Raw genomic sequence first — 17,885 nt, forward strand, 5'->3', positions numbered from 1 at the left:
TTTTCTTATTTCTTAGACTGCAACTGGCAACGTGGAAGCAAAAGTAGTGTGCTTTTATAGACGACGAGATATTTCCAACACGCTTATAATGCTTGCAGACAAGCATGCTAGTAAGTTAATTGTCTTTTTCTTGGAAAATTAAAATGTGTTTTGAGTCTTTTGTTTTCCATGATATGAGGAAAAGTACTTTATGTTACCTGTAGCTTTTTGGTTTCCCATTTGTCTTCCTCTTAGTTTAGATGGGAGTAGGTTTTTGGGTGGTTCTTGCTTTTAGTGTATATTTTTTAGGATGCAACATATGTTTATTAGTTAGTCGAAATGTTGAAATAGAAGTCTTTGCACATAGGCTTTAGTGGACAACTGGAGCAGTGCTTTGCCATCTCCAATTTTCCATGGCGATTTGAAGGTTTGAATATGAGGAAATTTATACTTCACTGGTATTTTGGAGGACTTCTTTTTCCCTCCTCTCTAAAACAACTGGGTTGTATTTACAGTTTTTAAAATTCTGAGTATTTATTATATATTTATAGTATTAGGTATGTGTGGAAAAAAAAGTTTGCTAAAGAAAGAAGTGCAATGTGATAGATATGGAAAAAAATTCTTGCAGATAGCAACTCTGAGCATTTCTTTGTAGTTTAATCTTCATTGTGTGCTTCTCCCTCCGCAGTCAACAGCTTTGACATATTTTAGCCCCTTTGATTTTTTTTTAAACAATCAATAAAAAAGTGATCTAAATTTTAAGAAAGAAGTATAAGTACTTTATTTTTTTTTTATTTATTTTTTTTTTTGGTGGTACGCGGGCCTCTCACTGTTGTGGCCTCTCCCGTTGCGGAGCACAGGCTCTGGAAGCGCAGGCTCAGCGGCCATGGCTCACGGGCCTAGCTGCTCCGCGGCATGTGGGATCTTCCCGGACCGGGGCACGAACCCGCGTCCCCTGCATCGGCAGGCGGACTCTCAAACACTGCGCCACCAGGGAAGCCCCAGTACTTTATTTTGAAAGCCATTTTTGTCCTACAAAATATGTAATGAGGCTAGGACCATATGTAAATGTATTTTTCAGTTTAATACTGTAGTGTCTCAAACTCTGGTCTTGGGGTTCCTGAAGCTTTTGAAATGTTTTGGTAATGGGGGAAGGGAGGCTGTTGGCGCACAGGTTTGTTCTGTGTCTGCCTGAGAATGATTTCCCTACTGGATGTCTGTCTCATAAGTTAAATTCCTACTATATTTCTGCTGTAGTTCATAGAGTTTTTCAGTTTCTTTCCATTTTTGTAGAGAAAGTGTTAATTATGATATGGGTTATTCTGTAGTATTTACAAATTATATATTCACAGATTCAGGGTAATCATATTTGCTCCTCATGTATGAGACCAAAGTATTGCTTTTTAAAATGACATACTAATCAGTTATTTTAGCTATACCTGAAATCTAGAAATTCAGTGTTATTAAAGTATCTGTGCAAAATTATTTGGATTTTATTCACCATTTACAACATAAACTTAAAGATAAAATGTCTCATTTATATTCATGTACTTTTGGATTTAATTTAGCTTCTAACGTAGCTTCTAAAGTTGTTGCAAAGGTAGTGAAGTGTAAAGATGGTTGGACATCTGTTGACTGTTCATGGAGGGTCTCAGCATGGCTGCCTTTTTTGGTGCTGTCTGTTTTAGGCTTGTAAATGTAGAAAATCAGGCTTTTTAGAATTGATGAGGCTCTTAGTATTGACTCAGAGAAATGAAATTTTAAGAAACTTAAGAACCAATGAAATTATATAATGGCAGTCATGCAGTTTAAAGAAAGACCTGGGTTCAGATTCTGGTTGGTGACTTGTTGCTTGCCTTAGGAAAATGTCTTAACTTCTCACTCATCTGCATTTTCCTCATTTGTAAAATGAGGTTGAAAAAATCACCTCTTTTTTAAAGTAAATATTTATTATTTATTCATATTGGCTGCGCTGGGTCTTAGTTGTGGCACGTGGGATCTTCATTGCGGCATGCGGTATCTTTTTTAGTTGCGACATGCAGGATGTGTGGACTTCTTAGTTGCAGCATGCGGGCTTCTTAGTTGCAGCATGCATGCAGGATCTAGTTTCCCGACCAGGGATCAAACCCGGGCTCCCTGCATTGGGAGCGTGGAGTCTTACCCCTGGACCACCCGGGAAGTCCCCATTTTGAATCATATGTATTTTACCACAGTTAAAAAAAATTAACGGTGGGAATTCCCTGGTGGTCCAGTGGTTAGGACTCTGTGCGTTCACTACCAAGGACACAGGTTCGATCCCTGGTCAGGGAACTAAGAACCCACAGGCCACGAAGCGTGGCCAAAAAAATTTTTTTTTAAAAAATCTAAAATTGTATACATTAAGGAAAAAAATTAAAAACAAAATTAAGGGAAAAATTATGCCAGCATTGATGTGAAGCTTAAATGACCTAAGGAATGGCTTATAATGGGTGCTTAACAAATGTCAGTTGGTTTTTCTCTCTCTGTGATTTGTAGATCATCTCTTTGGGTGGATTACTTCTATCTACATTTACCTGTTTTCTTCCATTATTTATTGATTTTACTCTCGAAGGTAACTATATGTCCATATACAGTAGAGTTAGAGGTATTAACTGTATTTCTGTTTTTGTATTGACTAAAACTTCACATGAGGCAAATAAAATTGCCTGAATGGTTCATGCTTTATAAAGAGGTTTTAAGGGGGATTAATGGAGAGAGTGTCATATATTAGAAACATTCCAAAACTAGAGTCCTGGATGTGGGTGCCTCTTTTTTTTTTTAATAAATTTATTTTATCTTTTTATTTTTGGCTGCATTGAGTCTTCGTTGCTGTGTGTGGGCTTTCTCTAGTTGCAGTGAGCGGGGTTTACTCTTCGTTGTGGAGCGGGGGCTTCTCATTGAGGTGGCTTCTCTTGTTGCGAAGCATGGGCTCTATGTGTGTGGGCTTCAATAGTTGTGGCACACAGCCTCAGTAGTTGTGGCTCACGGGCTCAGTATTTGTATCTCTTGGGCTCTAGAGCGCAGGCTCAGTAGTTGTGGCGCATGGGCTTAGTTGCTCCGCAGCATGTGGGATATTTCGGACCAGGGCTCGAACCCGTGTCCCCTGCATTGGCAGGCGGATTCTCAACCACTGTGCCACTAGGGATGTCCCTCATTGTGGACTTCTTTAAAACTTTTTATCGCAGAAAATTTCAAACATAGAAAAGTACAGAGAATAGTATAATACACCTGATGTTTCCATTATTCTACTTTAACAGTTATTACTACATGACCAATTATTTCATCTAGACCCCTACTTGTCCCATTATTTTGAAGCTCATCAGAGAAATCTTACTTTTTCATTTGTAAATATTTCAGAATGTATTTCTGAAAGATATGGCTCATTCAAACTTACAGGAAATGCCAAGAATATACAAGGAACTCCAGTATGCCCTTTACCCAGATTCAACAATTAACATTTTGTCATTTTTTATATATATAATATATATATTCTTTATTATATATATATTTTTCCTGAACCATTGGAGAGTAAATTGGAGACTTTAGAGTGTTTTTCCTAAATGTACGAAAATTCTCTTACATAACCACAGTGTGGTAAACATCTCAGGAACCCTAATATTTACACAAAGCTATTGTCTCATTCGCAATCCTTATTCAAATTTCGTGTCTCAGCAGTGTTCTGCGTAGCTATGTATTTTTTCCTTAGTCTAGGATAAAATCCAGAATCACACGTTGTATTTTATTTTAATTAATTAATTAATTTATTTTTGGCTGCGTTGGGTCTTCATTGCTGCATGTGGGCGTTCTCTATTTGTGGCCAGCAGAGGCTCCTCTTTGTTGCAGTGCGCGGGCTTCTCGTTGTGGTGGCTTCTTTTGTCACGGAGCATGGGCTCTAGGCGCACGCAGGTTTTAGTAGTCGCAGCACGCAGGCTCAGTAGTTGTGGCTCACGAGCTCTAGAGCTCGGGCTCAGTAGTTGTGGTGCATGGGCTTAGCTGCTGATGGCACGTGGGATCTTCCCGGTCCAGGGCTCGAACCCGTGTCCCCTGTATTGGCAGGTGGATTCTTAACCACTGCGCCACAAGGAAAGTCCTCACACATTGTATTTTATTGTCATGTATCCTTGATATGGAACCAGCTCAGTCTTTGTGTTTTTTTTTTTTTTTTTTGGTCACGCCACGCGGCATGCAGGATTAGTTCCCCGACCAGGGATCAAACCCGTGCCCCCTGCAGTGGAAGAGTGGAGTCTTAATCACTGGACTGCCAGGAAAGTCCCTTTGTGTTTTTTTTTTTTGTTTTTCTTTTTCACCCCCGCAGCCTCTCACTGCTGTGGCCTCTCCTGCTGCGGAGCGCAGGCTCTGGATGCGCAGGCCCAGTGGCCATGTCTCACGGGCCCAGCCGCTCCGCGGCATGTGGGATCTTCCCGGACTGGGGCACAAACCCTCATCCCCTGCATCGGCAGGTGGACTCTCAACCACTGCGCTACCAGGGAAGCCCCCCTTTGTGGTTTTTGACCTTAATGTTTTTGAAGAAAACAGGCCATTTATTTTGTTGAATGTGGCTCAGTTTGTGTTTGTGTAATGTTTCCTCATAATTAGATTCAGGTTATGTATTTTTTGTAGGGATGCCATAGAGGTGATGATGTGTCCTTCAAAATCCGTTGGGACAAACCCATGTAATTGGGTTTGTCTTAATAATGGTGATGTTAGGTTTGATGACTTGGTAAAGGTGGTGTTCCTTTGTATCCAGTAAGTTATTTTGGGGGAGGTACCTGGCAACTATGTAAACATCTTGTTTTTGGTCAAACATTAATGCATTTGTTTTAGCATCCATTGATCATTTAGGATTCTGTGTAAACATTACTGTCCTTGAATATCTAGTTAGTTTTCACATTTTTTCTTTTAGAATATTTTTTCTTTCTTTCTTTTTTTTTTTTTTGTGGTACGCGGCCTCTCACTGTTGTGGCCTCTCCCGTTGCGGAGCACAGGCTCCGGACGCGCAGGCTCAGCGGCCATGGTTCACGGGCCCAGCCGCTCCGTGGCATGTGGGATCTTCCCGGACCGGGGCACGAACCCGTGTCCCCTGCATCGGCAGGCGGACTCTCAACCACTGTGCCCCCAGGGAAACCCTATTTTTTCTTTTTTTATAGTTTGTTTAAATTGGGCTCCAAATAAGTTGAGTATGATTGGTTGGTAAGACTCTTAAGTCTTTTTTGCTTGTCCATTTAAATAATTGATACATAATTCACATAGCATAAAATCCATGCTTTTAGATTGCACAATTTAGTGGTTTTCAGGATACTCACAAAGTTGTAAAACCGTCGCCACTACTAATTTCAGATTATTTTCATCACCCCAAAAAGAGGCCAGTTACTCCCTATTCTCCCCTATTGCTATCAGGCAACCACTGATCTACTTTCTTTCTCTGTAGAGTTGCCTTTTCTGGACATTTCATATAAATGGAATCATACAGTATGTGTTTTTTGTGTCTGGCTTTTTTTTTTGCGGTACACGGGTCTCTCACCGCTGCGGCCCCTCCTGCTGCGGAGCACAGGCTCCGGACGCGCAGGCTCAGCGGCCGTGGCTTACGGGCCCAGCCGCTCCACGGCACGTGGGATCTTTCCGGACCTGGGCACAAACCCGTGTCCCCTGCACTGGCAGGCGGACTCTCAGCCACTGCGCCACCAGGGAAGCCCTATGTCTGGCTTCTTTTTACTTAGCCTAATGTTTTCAAGTTTATTCCATGTCATAGCGTGAATTCTTTCATTCCTTTTTTTTTAATAGCTCTTTATTGGAGTATAATTGCTTCACAATACTGTGTTAGTTTCTGTTGCACAACAAAGCAAATCAGCCATATGCACACACATGTCCCCATATACCCTCTCTCTTGCGTCTCCCTCCCACCCTCCCTATCCCACCCCCTCTAGGTGGTCACAAAGCACTGAGCTGATCTCCCTGTGCTATGTGGCTGCTTCCCACTAGCTATCTATTTTACATTTGGTAGTGTATATATGTCCATGCCACTCTCACTTCATCCCAGCTTCTCCTTCCCCCTCCCCGTGTCCTCAAGTCCATTCTCTACATCTGCGTCTTTTTTTTTTTTTTCATCTGTGTCTTTATTTGTGTCCTGCCCCTAGGTTCTTCAGAACCACTTTTTTTAGATTCCATATATATGTGTTAGGATATGGTATTTGTTTTTCTTTTTCTGACTTACTTCACTCTTTATGACAGACTGTAGGTCCATCCACCTTACTACAAATAACTCAATTTTGTTTCTTTTTATGGCTGAGTAATATTCCATTGTATGTATGTGCCACAACTTCTTTATCCATTCATCTTTTGATGGACATTTAGGTTGGTTCCATGTCCTGGCTATTGTAAATACTGCTGCAGTGAACATTGTGGTACATATCTCTTTTTGAATTATGGTTTTCTCAGGGTATATGCCCAGTAGTGAGATTGCTGGATCATATGGTAGTTCTATTTTTAGTTTTTAAAGGAACCTCCATGCTGTTTTCCATAGTGGTGGTATCAATTTACATTCCCACCAACAGTGCAGGAGGGTTCCCTTTTCACCACACCCTTTCCAGCATTTATTGTTTCTGGCTTTTTTGATAATGGCCATTTTGATCGTCATGAGGTGATAACCTCATTGTAGTTTTGATTTTCATTTCTCTAATAATTAGTGATGTTGAGCATCTTTTAAACAACACCCATATATATGCCATCTACAAAAGATCCACTTCAGACCTAGGAACACATACACACTGAAAGTGAAGGGATGCAAAAAGATACTCCATGCAAATGGAAATCAAAAGAAAGCTGGAGTAGTAATACTCGTATCAGATAAAGTAGACTTTAAAATAGTGTTACAAGAGATAAGGAGGGACACTACATAATGATCAAAGGATCAATCTGAGAAGATATAACAATTATAAATGTTTATGCACCCAACATAGGAGCACCTCAGTACATAAGGCAGATGCTAACTAACAGCCATGAAAGGAGAAATGGACAATAACACAATAATAGTGGGGGACGTTAACACCCCACTTACACCAATGGACAGATCATTCAAACAGAAAATAAATAAGGAGACACAAGCTGTAAATGACACAATAGACCAGATAAATCTAATTGATATTTATAGAACATTGCAACTCAAAGTGGTAGACTACACTTTCTTCTCAAGTGCACATGGAATATTCTCCAGGATAGATCACATGTTGGGTCACAAATCAAGTCTCAGAAAATTTAAGAAAATTGAAATCAAATCAAGCATGTTTTCTGACCACAACGCTATGAGATTGGAAATCAATTACAGGAAGAAAACTGTAAAAAACACAAATACGTGGAGGCTAAACAGTGCGTTACTTAATAACCAAGAGATCACTTCATTCCTTTTTATAGCTAAATACCACATTGGGTGGATGTACTACATTTTTTTATCTTTTCATCAGTTGATGGACATTTGGATTGTTTCCACTTTCTGGTTATTATGAATAATGGTGTTATGAACATTCCTGTACAAGTTTTTGTGTGGACATCCTTAAGTCTTTTAATCTTTTTTTTTTTTTTTTTTTGCGGTACGTGGGCCTCTTACTGCCGCGGCCTCCCCCGTTGCGGAGCACAAGGTTCTGGACGTGCAGGCTCAGCGGCCATGGCTTACGGGCCCAGCCGCTCCGCGGCATGTGGGATCTTCCCGGACCAGGGCACGAACCCGTGTCCCCTGCATCGGTAGGCGGACTCTCAGCCACTACGCCACCAGGAAAGCCCAGTCTTTTAATCTTTGGATACATATTATTTCATATTCTCTCTCTCAGTATTTTGTTGAAGATAGCAGGTGGTTAATCCTGTTGAGTTTCTTTTGGCTTGGAGTTTTTTCATTGCATCTCTCTTGTGTCCTTTACCATGCTTCTTTGTAGATGGATAGTTAGATACAGATTCTAGAGGATCGAATCTAGGTTTATTTTTCTGGGGTGTTGGGTACAAGATCACTTCATGGGTAGCATTGTGTACTTCTGTCATGAGGTCTGTAATGTATCATTGCCTGTTTTCTCTGTATTTATTTTATTATAAAAAATTTTTTTTTTAATTTAGTTTATTTTTGGCTGCACTGGGTCTTTGTTGCTGTGCTTGGGCTTTCTCTAGTTGCGGCGAGCAGGGACTACTCTTTGTTGGGGTGCGCAGGCTTCTCATTGTGGTGGCTTCTCTTGTTGCCGTGTATGGTCTCTAGGCACGCGGGCTCAGTAGTTGTGGCTCAGAGGCTCTAGTGTACAGGCTCAGTAGTTCTGGCACATGGGGTTAGTTGCTTCGTAGCACGTGGGATCTTCCCGGACCAGGGCTTGAATCCGTGTCCCCTGCACTGGCAGGTGGATTCTTAGCCACTGCACCACCAGGGAAGCCCAGTGTTAAGTTCTTTAACGATGGTTTTGATCATCTTTACAGCTTTCGTGTATCTTGTTCATTATATATATATAGTTGCTCCACAAGTGTTTGTAGCTTTAAATTTACCAAGGGAACAAATTTGAAGAACAGCCAGGCTACCAGTTGTTTTGTTTTAGCATCTTGGTTGGCTGAAAAGAGTCTGTGGTGTTTATCTATCTATCTGTCTGTCTGTCTGTCTATCTATCTGTGGTGTTTTAAAACATGGTCCTCAACTTCTTTGACATTCCTTCCATTGATAGATGAAGTCCATGTCTTCTCCACTTGGATCTTGGTGGGGTTGTGACCAGAACAGTATTGTGGAAGTAATGCTGTCTGACTCTTCAAGGCTAGGTCAGAAAAGGCCATGAAGCTTCTACCTGCTTTTCTTGGAATGTTTGCTCTCAGGATAGTTCTCCTTGGAACTTAGCCACTATACTGTGAGAAAACCAGGCTACATGGTGAGGCCCTTTGTAGGTGCTAAGGTTGATGGTCTGTCCTATCTGAGCCCAGGTGCCAGACATATGCCTGAAGGAGCCACCAGCTGATCCAGGCTCAGCCATTTGAGTTCCTCTTGAGGCCCCAGTTATTGTGAAGCACAGACAAGAGTTCTGTGCTGTGCCCTGTCTGAATTCCTCACCCACTGAATCAGCAAAGTAGAATGTTTGTCTTGTGCCACTAAGTTTTGGGATGATTTGTAACTCAACAGTAGACGATATAACTGGAATAGGATCATAATAGGTTTTTCTGTAATGGGATATTTTCAGTGACAGTTTAAAATCAATATTTAAGCTTATGACTGCCAGCTAAAAGTATTTAATGAACTATTAGTTTTCTTTAAGTAAACTTCAGTTTCTTTTGACAGACTGATTAAATGAAGAGATTTTTGCCCCAGTGCCTTACTCCTTATAAATGTTTTTTGGTCACTTTGAGCACAAGTCAGGAAAAATGCCCTCTTTATTATTCTGAAGTGAAATTTATTGATAGTATAACTTATACATATAATGTATAAACAAAATTAAAACTCAGTATTATGTTCTGACTGCAATATAAAAGAGAAAAAACTTATATATAATAGGATCATATATACTGTATTTCAATATGTGTAAATGCTGAGGCATGACAATAGTGGAAGCTGTAACGAAATTGTGGAATGTTTGCATATATGCATAGAATCACTAGCAATGCAGTGGTTATAAATTAGACTGATAGTTTGTACTAGGAACTATTTCCTGAGATTTTTTTCAAAATGGTACTATTGGTAAGTTTTGAGCAAAACAAAATACAGTCTTTCCTTTTTTTTTTTTTTTTATTTCTTTTTTTTTTTTTTTTTTTTTTTTTTTTTTGCGGTACACGGGCCTCTCACTGCTGTGGCCTCTCCCGTCGCGGAGCACAGGCTCCGGACGCGCAGGCCCAGCGGCCATGGCTCACGGGCCCAGCCGCTCCGCGGCACGCGGGATCCTCCCAGACCGGGGCACGAACCCGTGTGCCCTGCATCGGCAGGCGGACTCCCAACCGCTGCGCCACCAGGGAAGCCCTCTCCTCTTTTTACATGATGGCTACATTGCTGGAAAAGTCAGTTATATTAAAACCATACCCCAAATGTTTTGTGTTCTCATACATAGAATGGAATTAGTTCTAGGCTCAGGTAACAGAATCATGTTTTTCACTTACATAAATGTCCAGAGGGACATTTCAGAGTCATATGAATCACAGACTGTCCTCTGCTGTCTACCTATATATCTATGGGATATCTAACATCCTTGTCTTCCATCTATGAAATGTTAATACTGCTCCCATTGTGGTAGTACTGCCACCACCTCACCCTTCCCAAAGGAGTCCTTGGGGTGTAGACTAGTACACATTTAAGAACCAGGGCACTAAATGCAGTATAATAAAACAAAAACTATGTCTGTATTGTTGACTAACACATTTGCTCACATTCACTGTAACTTTGGGAACATGGAAGTTACTCGGTATGTACAAATTAAACAAAAAAAAAGCTCTTAATAGTTTACCTAATTCCTCCAAATTAGAGATTAAAGTTGCAAGTAATAAAAAAGTTAAAAGTTAAAGTTACTTATATTCAGCTAGGATTGATACAGGCTTTTTTTAAAAATTAATTAATTTAGTCTGTTTTTGGCTGCGTTGGGTTTTCGTTGCTGCATGCGGGCTTTCTCTAGTTGTGGCAAGCGGGTACTACTCCTCATTGCAGTGCATGGGCTTCTCATTGCAGTGGCTTCTCTCATGGAGCACCGGCTCTAGGTGCACGGGCTTCAGTAGTTGTGGCACATGGGCTTCAGTAATTGTGGTGCACAGGCTTAGTTGCTCCGCGGCATGTGGGATCTGCCTGCCAATGCAGGGGACACGGGCTCAGTAGTTGTGTCTCGTGGGCTCTAGAGCGCAGGCTTAGTAGCTGTGGCGCACGGGCCTAGTTGCTCCGCGGCATATGGGATCTTCCTGGACCAGGGATCGAACCGATGTCACCTGCATTGTCAGGCGGATTGTTAACCACTGCGCCACCAGGGAAGTCCCTCCCTTATACATTTGAAAGTTGACATCTAAAATTTTTCATCAAAAATTTAAATAGTTGTGGGCTTCCCTGTAGAGAACAAATGTATGGACACCAAGGGGGAAAATGGCAGGGGTTGGGGATGGTGGTGTGATGAATTGGGCGATTGGGATTGCCGTGTATACACTGATGTGTTTAAAATTGATGACTAACAAGAACCTACTGTATAAAAAAGTAAATAAAATTCAAAAATTAAAAATAAATAAATGGCTATGGAATTCCTTGGCCATCCAGTGGTTAGGACTCCGCGTGTCCACTACTGGGGGCCGGGGTTCATCCCTGGTCAGGGAACTAAGATCCAGAAAGCTGCTTGGTACAGTATAGCCAGAAAAAAAAAAGAAATACTGTAACAATTTGCCCACCATCACAGGTTAAAAAAAAAAAAAAGCATGAACAAGCTCCTGTTGAACAGTTTGAAATTTTACGTGATCCTTTTCTCTCCTTGAGCTCTTTTCCATTTTGCTTTCTCTGCAGTATTCTAGCCTAAATGTATTTTATGCTTGAAAAGTTTTGTTTATCATCATATTACTCTGCAACAAAAATTAAACATAAATTAAAATTTTAAAACACTTTGTATTTCTTGACTTTATAAGGCTCAGTCTTAATTTCTTTTGGATTTATTATAATTATAGTACAATTACTGTAAAAAGTTTGATAATTACTAAACATAAAAATACATTTTTACTGGAAATCATCTCTTAACGAGATGGGTGGGGATTCTTCTCACCTTATTTAGTTAACAAATTCTTGCATTAATGTAACTCTTTGCTAGAATGAGAGGGTTTGGTATTGATTCTGTTCCTGATTTTTGTGTTTATAGGTGTAGTTTCTGACAAAATTTTTTCATCTAAGTAGATGAGAATGGTGCCGTTTTCCTCATTTATTCATTTATCAAATATATTTTGAGCTCCTCCTGTGTTATGGAGACTCCTCTAAGTTCTGGTGATAAGCACTGAACAAGCAGAAGTCCCGGCCCTCAGAGTTTACAAGTGTCTCTTTGTTCTTCTGAGTTGTATGTGAAAAATCATATAGCAGTTTTTCATCAAAAGTGATTTTTAATGATTTAGCAGCTGACAATTCAATTATGTCCTATTTCAGTCTTGTTGAAAGCAGAGAATTTGAAACCACCAGAGTTGGAAGAGGTTTGTTACCCAGTCATTAGTCATTCATGATCTCATTTTTTGAGAAGCAGAATAAAAAGGCTTTACCAAGACCTAACAAATGACTGTTAATTTTACTTCCTACTCTTTGACCTACGTAGATTGTATCACTTAGGGGTCTACCAGATGAACAACTAGTTGGAGATTTTGTGTATATATAAATACATAATATCCTATACACGTATGTAATCTCCAACTGGTTTGTATAGATATATAAAGAGATTTATTTATTGCAAAATGAATAAATTATTGTGGGTCTGGCCAGGTGGGATTTCTTCTTCCTCAGGGAAATCTCAGGTTTTTTTTTTTTTTTTTGCGATACGCTGGGCCTCTCACTGTTGTGGCCTCTCCCGCTGCGGAGCACAGGCTCTGGACGCGCAGGCTCAGCGGCCATGGCTCACGGGCCCAGCCGCTCCGCGGGATGTGGGATCTTCCCGGACCGGGGCACGAACCCGTGTCCCCTGCATCGGCAGGCGGACTCTCAATCACTGCGCCACCAGGGAAGCCCAAGGAAATCTCAGTTTTGCTCCTGAGATCTTTCATTTGATTGTATGAGACCCACCCAGATTATTGAGGATAATCTCCTTTATTCAGAGTCAGCTGATGGTAATCCCATCTACAAAATACTTTCACAGCAACACCTAGTTAATATTTGAATAACTAGGGACTATAGCCTAGCCAGTTTGACACATAAAACTAACCATCATAGGGACCTTATTTAAACCAGTATACTCAGAAAGGTTTGGGAAAGTTGAAATAATGTTCATTTAAATATACCTTTGCGGAACTTCCCTGGTGGCGCAGTGGGTAAGAATCCGCTTGCCAATGGAGGGGACAGGGGTTCGAGCCCTGGTCCGGGAAGATCCCACATGCCGCGGAGCAGCTAAACCTGTGCACCACAACTACTGAGCCTGTGCTCTAGAGCCCGCGAGCCACAGCTACTGAAACCCACACACCTAGAGCCCATGCTCTGCAACAGGAGAAGCCACCACAATGAGAACCCCGCACACCACAGCGAAGACCCAACACAGCCAAAAATATAAAAATAAACCTTTGCATTTTAAATTTAAGTCTGATAAAATGTTTGGATCTTATACCATTTGTGTACTTATATATTTAAATATATATGACATGTAAATTGATATATAAAGTATAATATGAACCGTATTTAAATATATGTACATCAGATTGTTGGAACCGTGGATTTCATTTATTCAATGGAAAATGACTAACAGTAAAACTTTAATGATAAAGCCAGTCCTTATTGACAAAAACCAGGCAGCTAAATCAAACTTTCTGTCAAGTCTTTTTCCAATTTTAATAAATGAGTACTGTGCATCCCCAAGGCAACCATCTCCTTCTGAATTCTAAGATAGATTCCTGGATAATGCTCAGAGCCTTGCTGTGATGAACTAAGGCCATCAGCATTTTTTGCAGACTCTGTTTTTTTTTATCTTGGGACTGTTCAGGTGTGGTTTTTTTTTTTTAATAAATTTATTTTATTTTTGACTGTGTTGGGTCTTCGTTGCTGCACGTGGGCTTTCTCTAGTTGTGGTGAGCAGGGGCTACTCTTCACTGCAGTGCACGGGCTTCTCATTGCAGTGGCTTCTCGTTGCGGAGCATGGGCTTTAGGCGCGCGAGCTTCAGTAGTTGTGGCTCACGGGCTCTAGAGCACAGGCTCAGTAGTTGTGGCGCACGGACTTAATTGCTCCACAGCATGTGGGATATTCCCGGACCAGGGCTTGAACCCGTGTTCCCTGCGTTGGCAGGCGGATTCTTAACCACTGCACCACCAGGGAAGCCCAGGAATGGTGTATTTTTTTATTACCATCCAGGGGTTGGAAAAAGTGAAGTCTTTAAGTATAAATTGTTCATATATCTATCAGTTGATCAACACGTAGATATGTGATGCCATAGTCTCAAATATTTCTGAATTCATAACATGCTAACATTGGCCAAAATACCCCAATTCTATTACCATACTTTGTTGTGACTAAAGTATGTGTAAGACACAAAACCGTATTCTGCGAATTTCTGATATCTTTATCGTGTCCCTGTTTTGTCACCAGTGATCTCCTTGTTTGGTGCTCTGGTGGTTTTTACTCCCTTGGGCTGTGCTGTACTTTAAGATTTAGAGTGGTGGAGAGGTAAGAGAAGAGTGGTGGAGATGAGAAAAGAAGGATCCTGTGCTAGTTCTCAGGCTAGTACATGTGGAATTTGATCTAAAAGTTGATTTCCTTAAACCTGTGTTTCTGTGTATCCCTTACAATGTCTTCTGTACCCTTAGAAGTGTTCAGGCTCACCTTTTGAAGACTTCTGTTAACACTATACCACTTTTCCTGGGCCTTGCTTTTTTCTTATCTCGGAGATCCTTCCATATCTGTATGTACTTTAATGGCTGCATTGTATTCCACAGTTTGATGTTTTTACTATAATTTAACTAGTCTGTACTGGTGGAGGATTGCGTTTTTTATCTTTTGCTGTCAAATACTTCTGCAGAGTACATTATCATTTAGCACATGTTATGAGCACAGCATCTATATTTAGGATAGATTCCTAGAATTGCAGTTGTGGGATCAAAAGATTATGCATTGTAATCTTTTTTTTATTATTTTATTATTATTATTATTTTTTTTTTTCGGTACGCAGGCCTCTCACTGTTGTGGCCTTTCCCATTGCGGAACACTGGCTCTGGACGCGCAGCCTCAGCAGCCATGGCTCGCGGGCTCAGCCGCTCCGCGGCATGTAGGATCTTCCCGGACCGGGGCACGAACTTGTGTCCCCTGCATCGGCAGGCGGACTGTCAACCACTGCGCTACCAGGGAAGCCCTGTAATCTTGATAGATATTGCCAAATTGCCTGCCTCAGCCAGGGTGTCAGTTTAGACCTGTCAGCAACAAATAAGTGTCTATTCCCTCCCACCCGTACCAATATAGTTTACTATCAGGCCTTTGATCTTTACTTAACCTAATAGGTAAAAAATGATACCTTGGTATAGTTTTATTTTACATTTCTTATGAAAATGTGGCTTTCTTATAAAAGCCACTTTTGTTTGCTTTTCTGTGAACTGTTTATATCATTTGCCTTTTTTATATTGAGTAACTTCTAAATTAATGTGTAGTGGAAAAAATCTTCAGTTAACTCAATAAATACGGTTTTGTTTGTTTGTTTTTTTGGAATCCAAGCTCTCTTTATTTTTGAACTACATTTATGTTTTGCTTTGCCCTTATCTAAATTTTTTTCACAAAGAGTCTGTGGGTGGTGAGCTTTCTAAATCTTACCGTCATACTTAATGCTAGTTTGTCTCTTTATAGAATTCTAGGTTCAAAATAGTTTCCTCTCAGAACTTTGAAACAATTAACTCCATTGTCTTCTGGAATCTAGTGTTGTTGATAACAACTCTGATGTCAATATAATTCTTATTCTTGATGTCAATATAATTCTTATTCTTGTAATTCTTCTTATTCTTAACATGTTTTTCACTCTGGAAAAACACAGCTTTAGAATTGGCCTTCTGAAATCTTGCCAGAATATTGTCTGCATGTTGCACTTACTTCAGTAAACCATTCTGTGTGTTTTTGGTGAATGTGTTGGAGTGAAGGAAGACCTGTAATTTGTTTTCAGCTCAGGGATGTTTTCTTCTAGGATTTCTATTTCTTCATTGTCCTTCTATTGTCTCTCTTTCTGGAATTCCTAGTAACAAAAGTTGTGACTTCTGTTAACTGATCTCATTCTTTTCATTTCTTAGGCCTTTTGTGTAGCTTACTGGAAGAATTCTTTGATTTAATACTCCAGCTCACTTATTTGATCAACAGCTGTATCTATTCTGAATTTATTCAGCTCAGTTGTTGAAACTGTAATACTTCCAAGAGTAATACTAAAGAGAGAAGGGGAAACACAAACAACAACAGAAAGTTACCCTGGTATTTGAAGAACCTTTTTTGTGCTTTGACCACAAATTTTATTAGCAGGGATAAGGCTAAACATATTTGATTTCTAGATATCTGTTGTGTATTCTTCTGAACTTTGACATTATGAGAACATAGCCCATAGATCCGTTGTATCTTAGTCTATAAAGTATTTAGGTGCATAGACCTCAGCCTTTCTCTCTCTCTCTATTTTATTTTTAACATTTTATTTATTTTATTTTCTGGCTGCACTGCACAGCATGTGGGATCTTAGTTCACCATCCAGGGAGCAAACCCACGCCCTTTGCAGTAGAAGCGTGAAGTTTTAACCACTAGACCGCCAGGAAGTCCCAACACTTTCCTTTTTTTGAATCCAGGTCCAAATGTGGCTAATCTGAGACACTGAGCCCTAACTCTGCCCCTGGAGAAACTTCTCAGTGTTTTCCAGGCAGCTACTACCAGTTGATTGGAGTTGGCACGAAGATCTATTTTCTGTCACTGCATTAAAAGTAATAAACATTGGGCTTCCCTGGTGGTGAAGTGGTTGAGAGTCCGCCTGCCGATGCAGGGAACACGGGTTCGTGCCCCAGTCCAGGAAGATCCCACATGCCGTGGAGCGGCTGGGCCCGTGAGCCATGGCCGCTGAGCCTGCGCGTCCGGAGCCAGTGTTCCACAATGGGAGAGGCCACAACAGTGAGAGGCCTGCGTACCACAAAAAAAAAAAAAAAAAAAAGTAATAAACATTCATTTATAAGGACATTTTTCTCTTGCTATTTTATAATGTTTTTATTTTTGTGAATGACATTTTACAGTTAGTAGTTATGGCAAGTTTATGTCTCATTAACCTGATTATTATCAACTGTAAATATTACAGAGGTTTATTATTTGGCAAGTTAATTATGTTTTATGATACACATTTTCTTATTGATCTGTTACTTTGAATGTTAATGATTGCTATTATCTTTTTAAACAAAGCAAGTACTATATTACTACTTTAAAATTGATGTCACATTGCCTTTTGATCATTAAATGAGGCATTCCAATAATTAGATATTCTTAAGCTTCTCTAAAGGCTTTGTGTTAGCTTTACTTAATTTGTGGGATGGAACGATACAGACTTCATGTTTTATATTTTCATATGACTGGTTGAATGAATATCATTTTTGTAGTCAGAGTAGCTTATCTAAAATTTTCCACAGGTTATCATTAAAAAAATCTTTCCATTGAAGTATAGTATAGATATTGAATTCTGTAGCTTCCTACTACTACCTCTGTTTCTGCTAGTGCTTTTACCTTTACATATTGTCTTTATTTAGAATAGCCCAAAGTATGTTTTCATTAGCATTTCAGACTCTAGAATTTTAAATCTGGAAGGACCCTATACATAATCTGTTTAAACTCTCTGTTTTATAGCTGAGTTCTTTTTTTTTTTTTTTTCTGTACGCGGGCCTCTCACTGTTGTGGCCTCTCCCGTTGGGGAGCACAGCCTCCGGACACGCAGGCTCAGCGGCCATGGCTCACGGGCCCAGCCGCTCTGCGGCATGTGGGATCTTCCCGGACCAGGGCACGAACCCGTGTCCCCTGCATCGGCAGGGGGACTCTCAACCACTGCGCCACCAGGGAAGCCCTATAGCTGAGTTCTTGACCCAAGGTTACCTAGCTGGACTAATGATCTATCCTCTGATTCCTGTTTTTCTACACTTTCTTTTATTTATCTCTAAAATTTACTTTGGAGGAGATAAATATGACTGTACTTCATTTTATGTTTGTCCAATTTGGCCTTGTGAAAAAAGGAGTTTTGGAGTCGGACCTGGATATTAATGCTGG

General features: G+C 40.3%; 1 protein-coding gene across 6 annotated transcripts in view; it reads left to right on the top strand.

The window, feature by feature from the left end:
* The window catches only part of MTA3 (metastasis associated 1 family member 3), a 197,564-nt gene that overhangs the window by 53,171 nt on the left and 126,508 nt on the right, over positions 1 to 17,885 (top strand). For all 6 annotated transcript variants that reach the window (XR_004352956.1, XM_032653367.1, XM_032653366.1 and 3 more), the window contains exon 3: positions 17 to 110. Coding sequence is in view for 5 of the 6 variants with exons in the window: in XM_032653363.1 (XP_032509254.1) it covers positions 17 to 110 (94 nt within the window). In the remaining variant the exon portion in view is untranslated. The remainder of the gene's footprint in view (positions 1 to 16; positions 111 to 17,885) is intronic.

The sequence above is a fragment of the Phocoena sinus genome, chromosome 13 (assembly GCF_008692025.1).
Source record: "Phocoena sinus isolate mPhoSin1 chromosome 13, mPhoSin1.pri, whole genome shotgun sequence".
NCBI classification, from domain to species: domain Eukaryota; kingdom Metazoa; phylum Chordata; class Mammalia; order Artiodactyla; family Phocoenidae; genus Phocoena; species Phocoena sinus.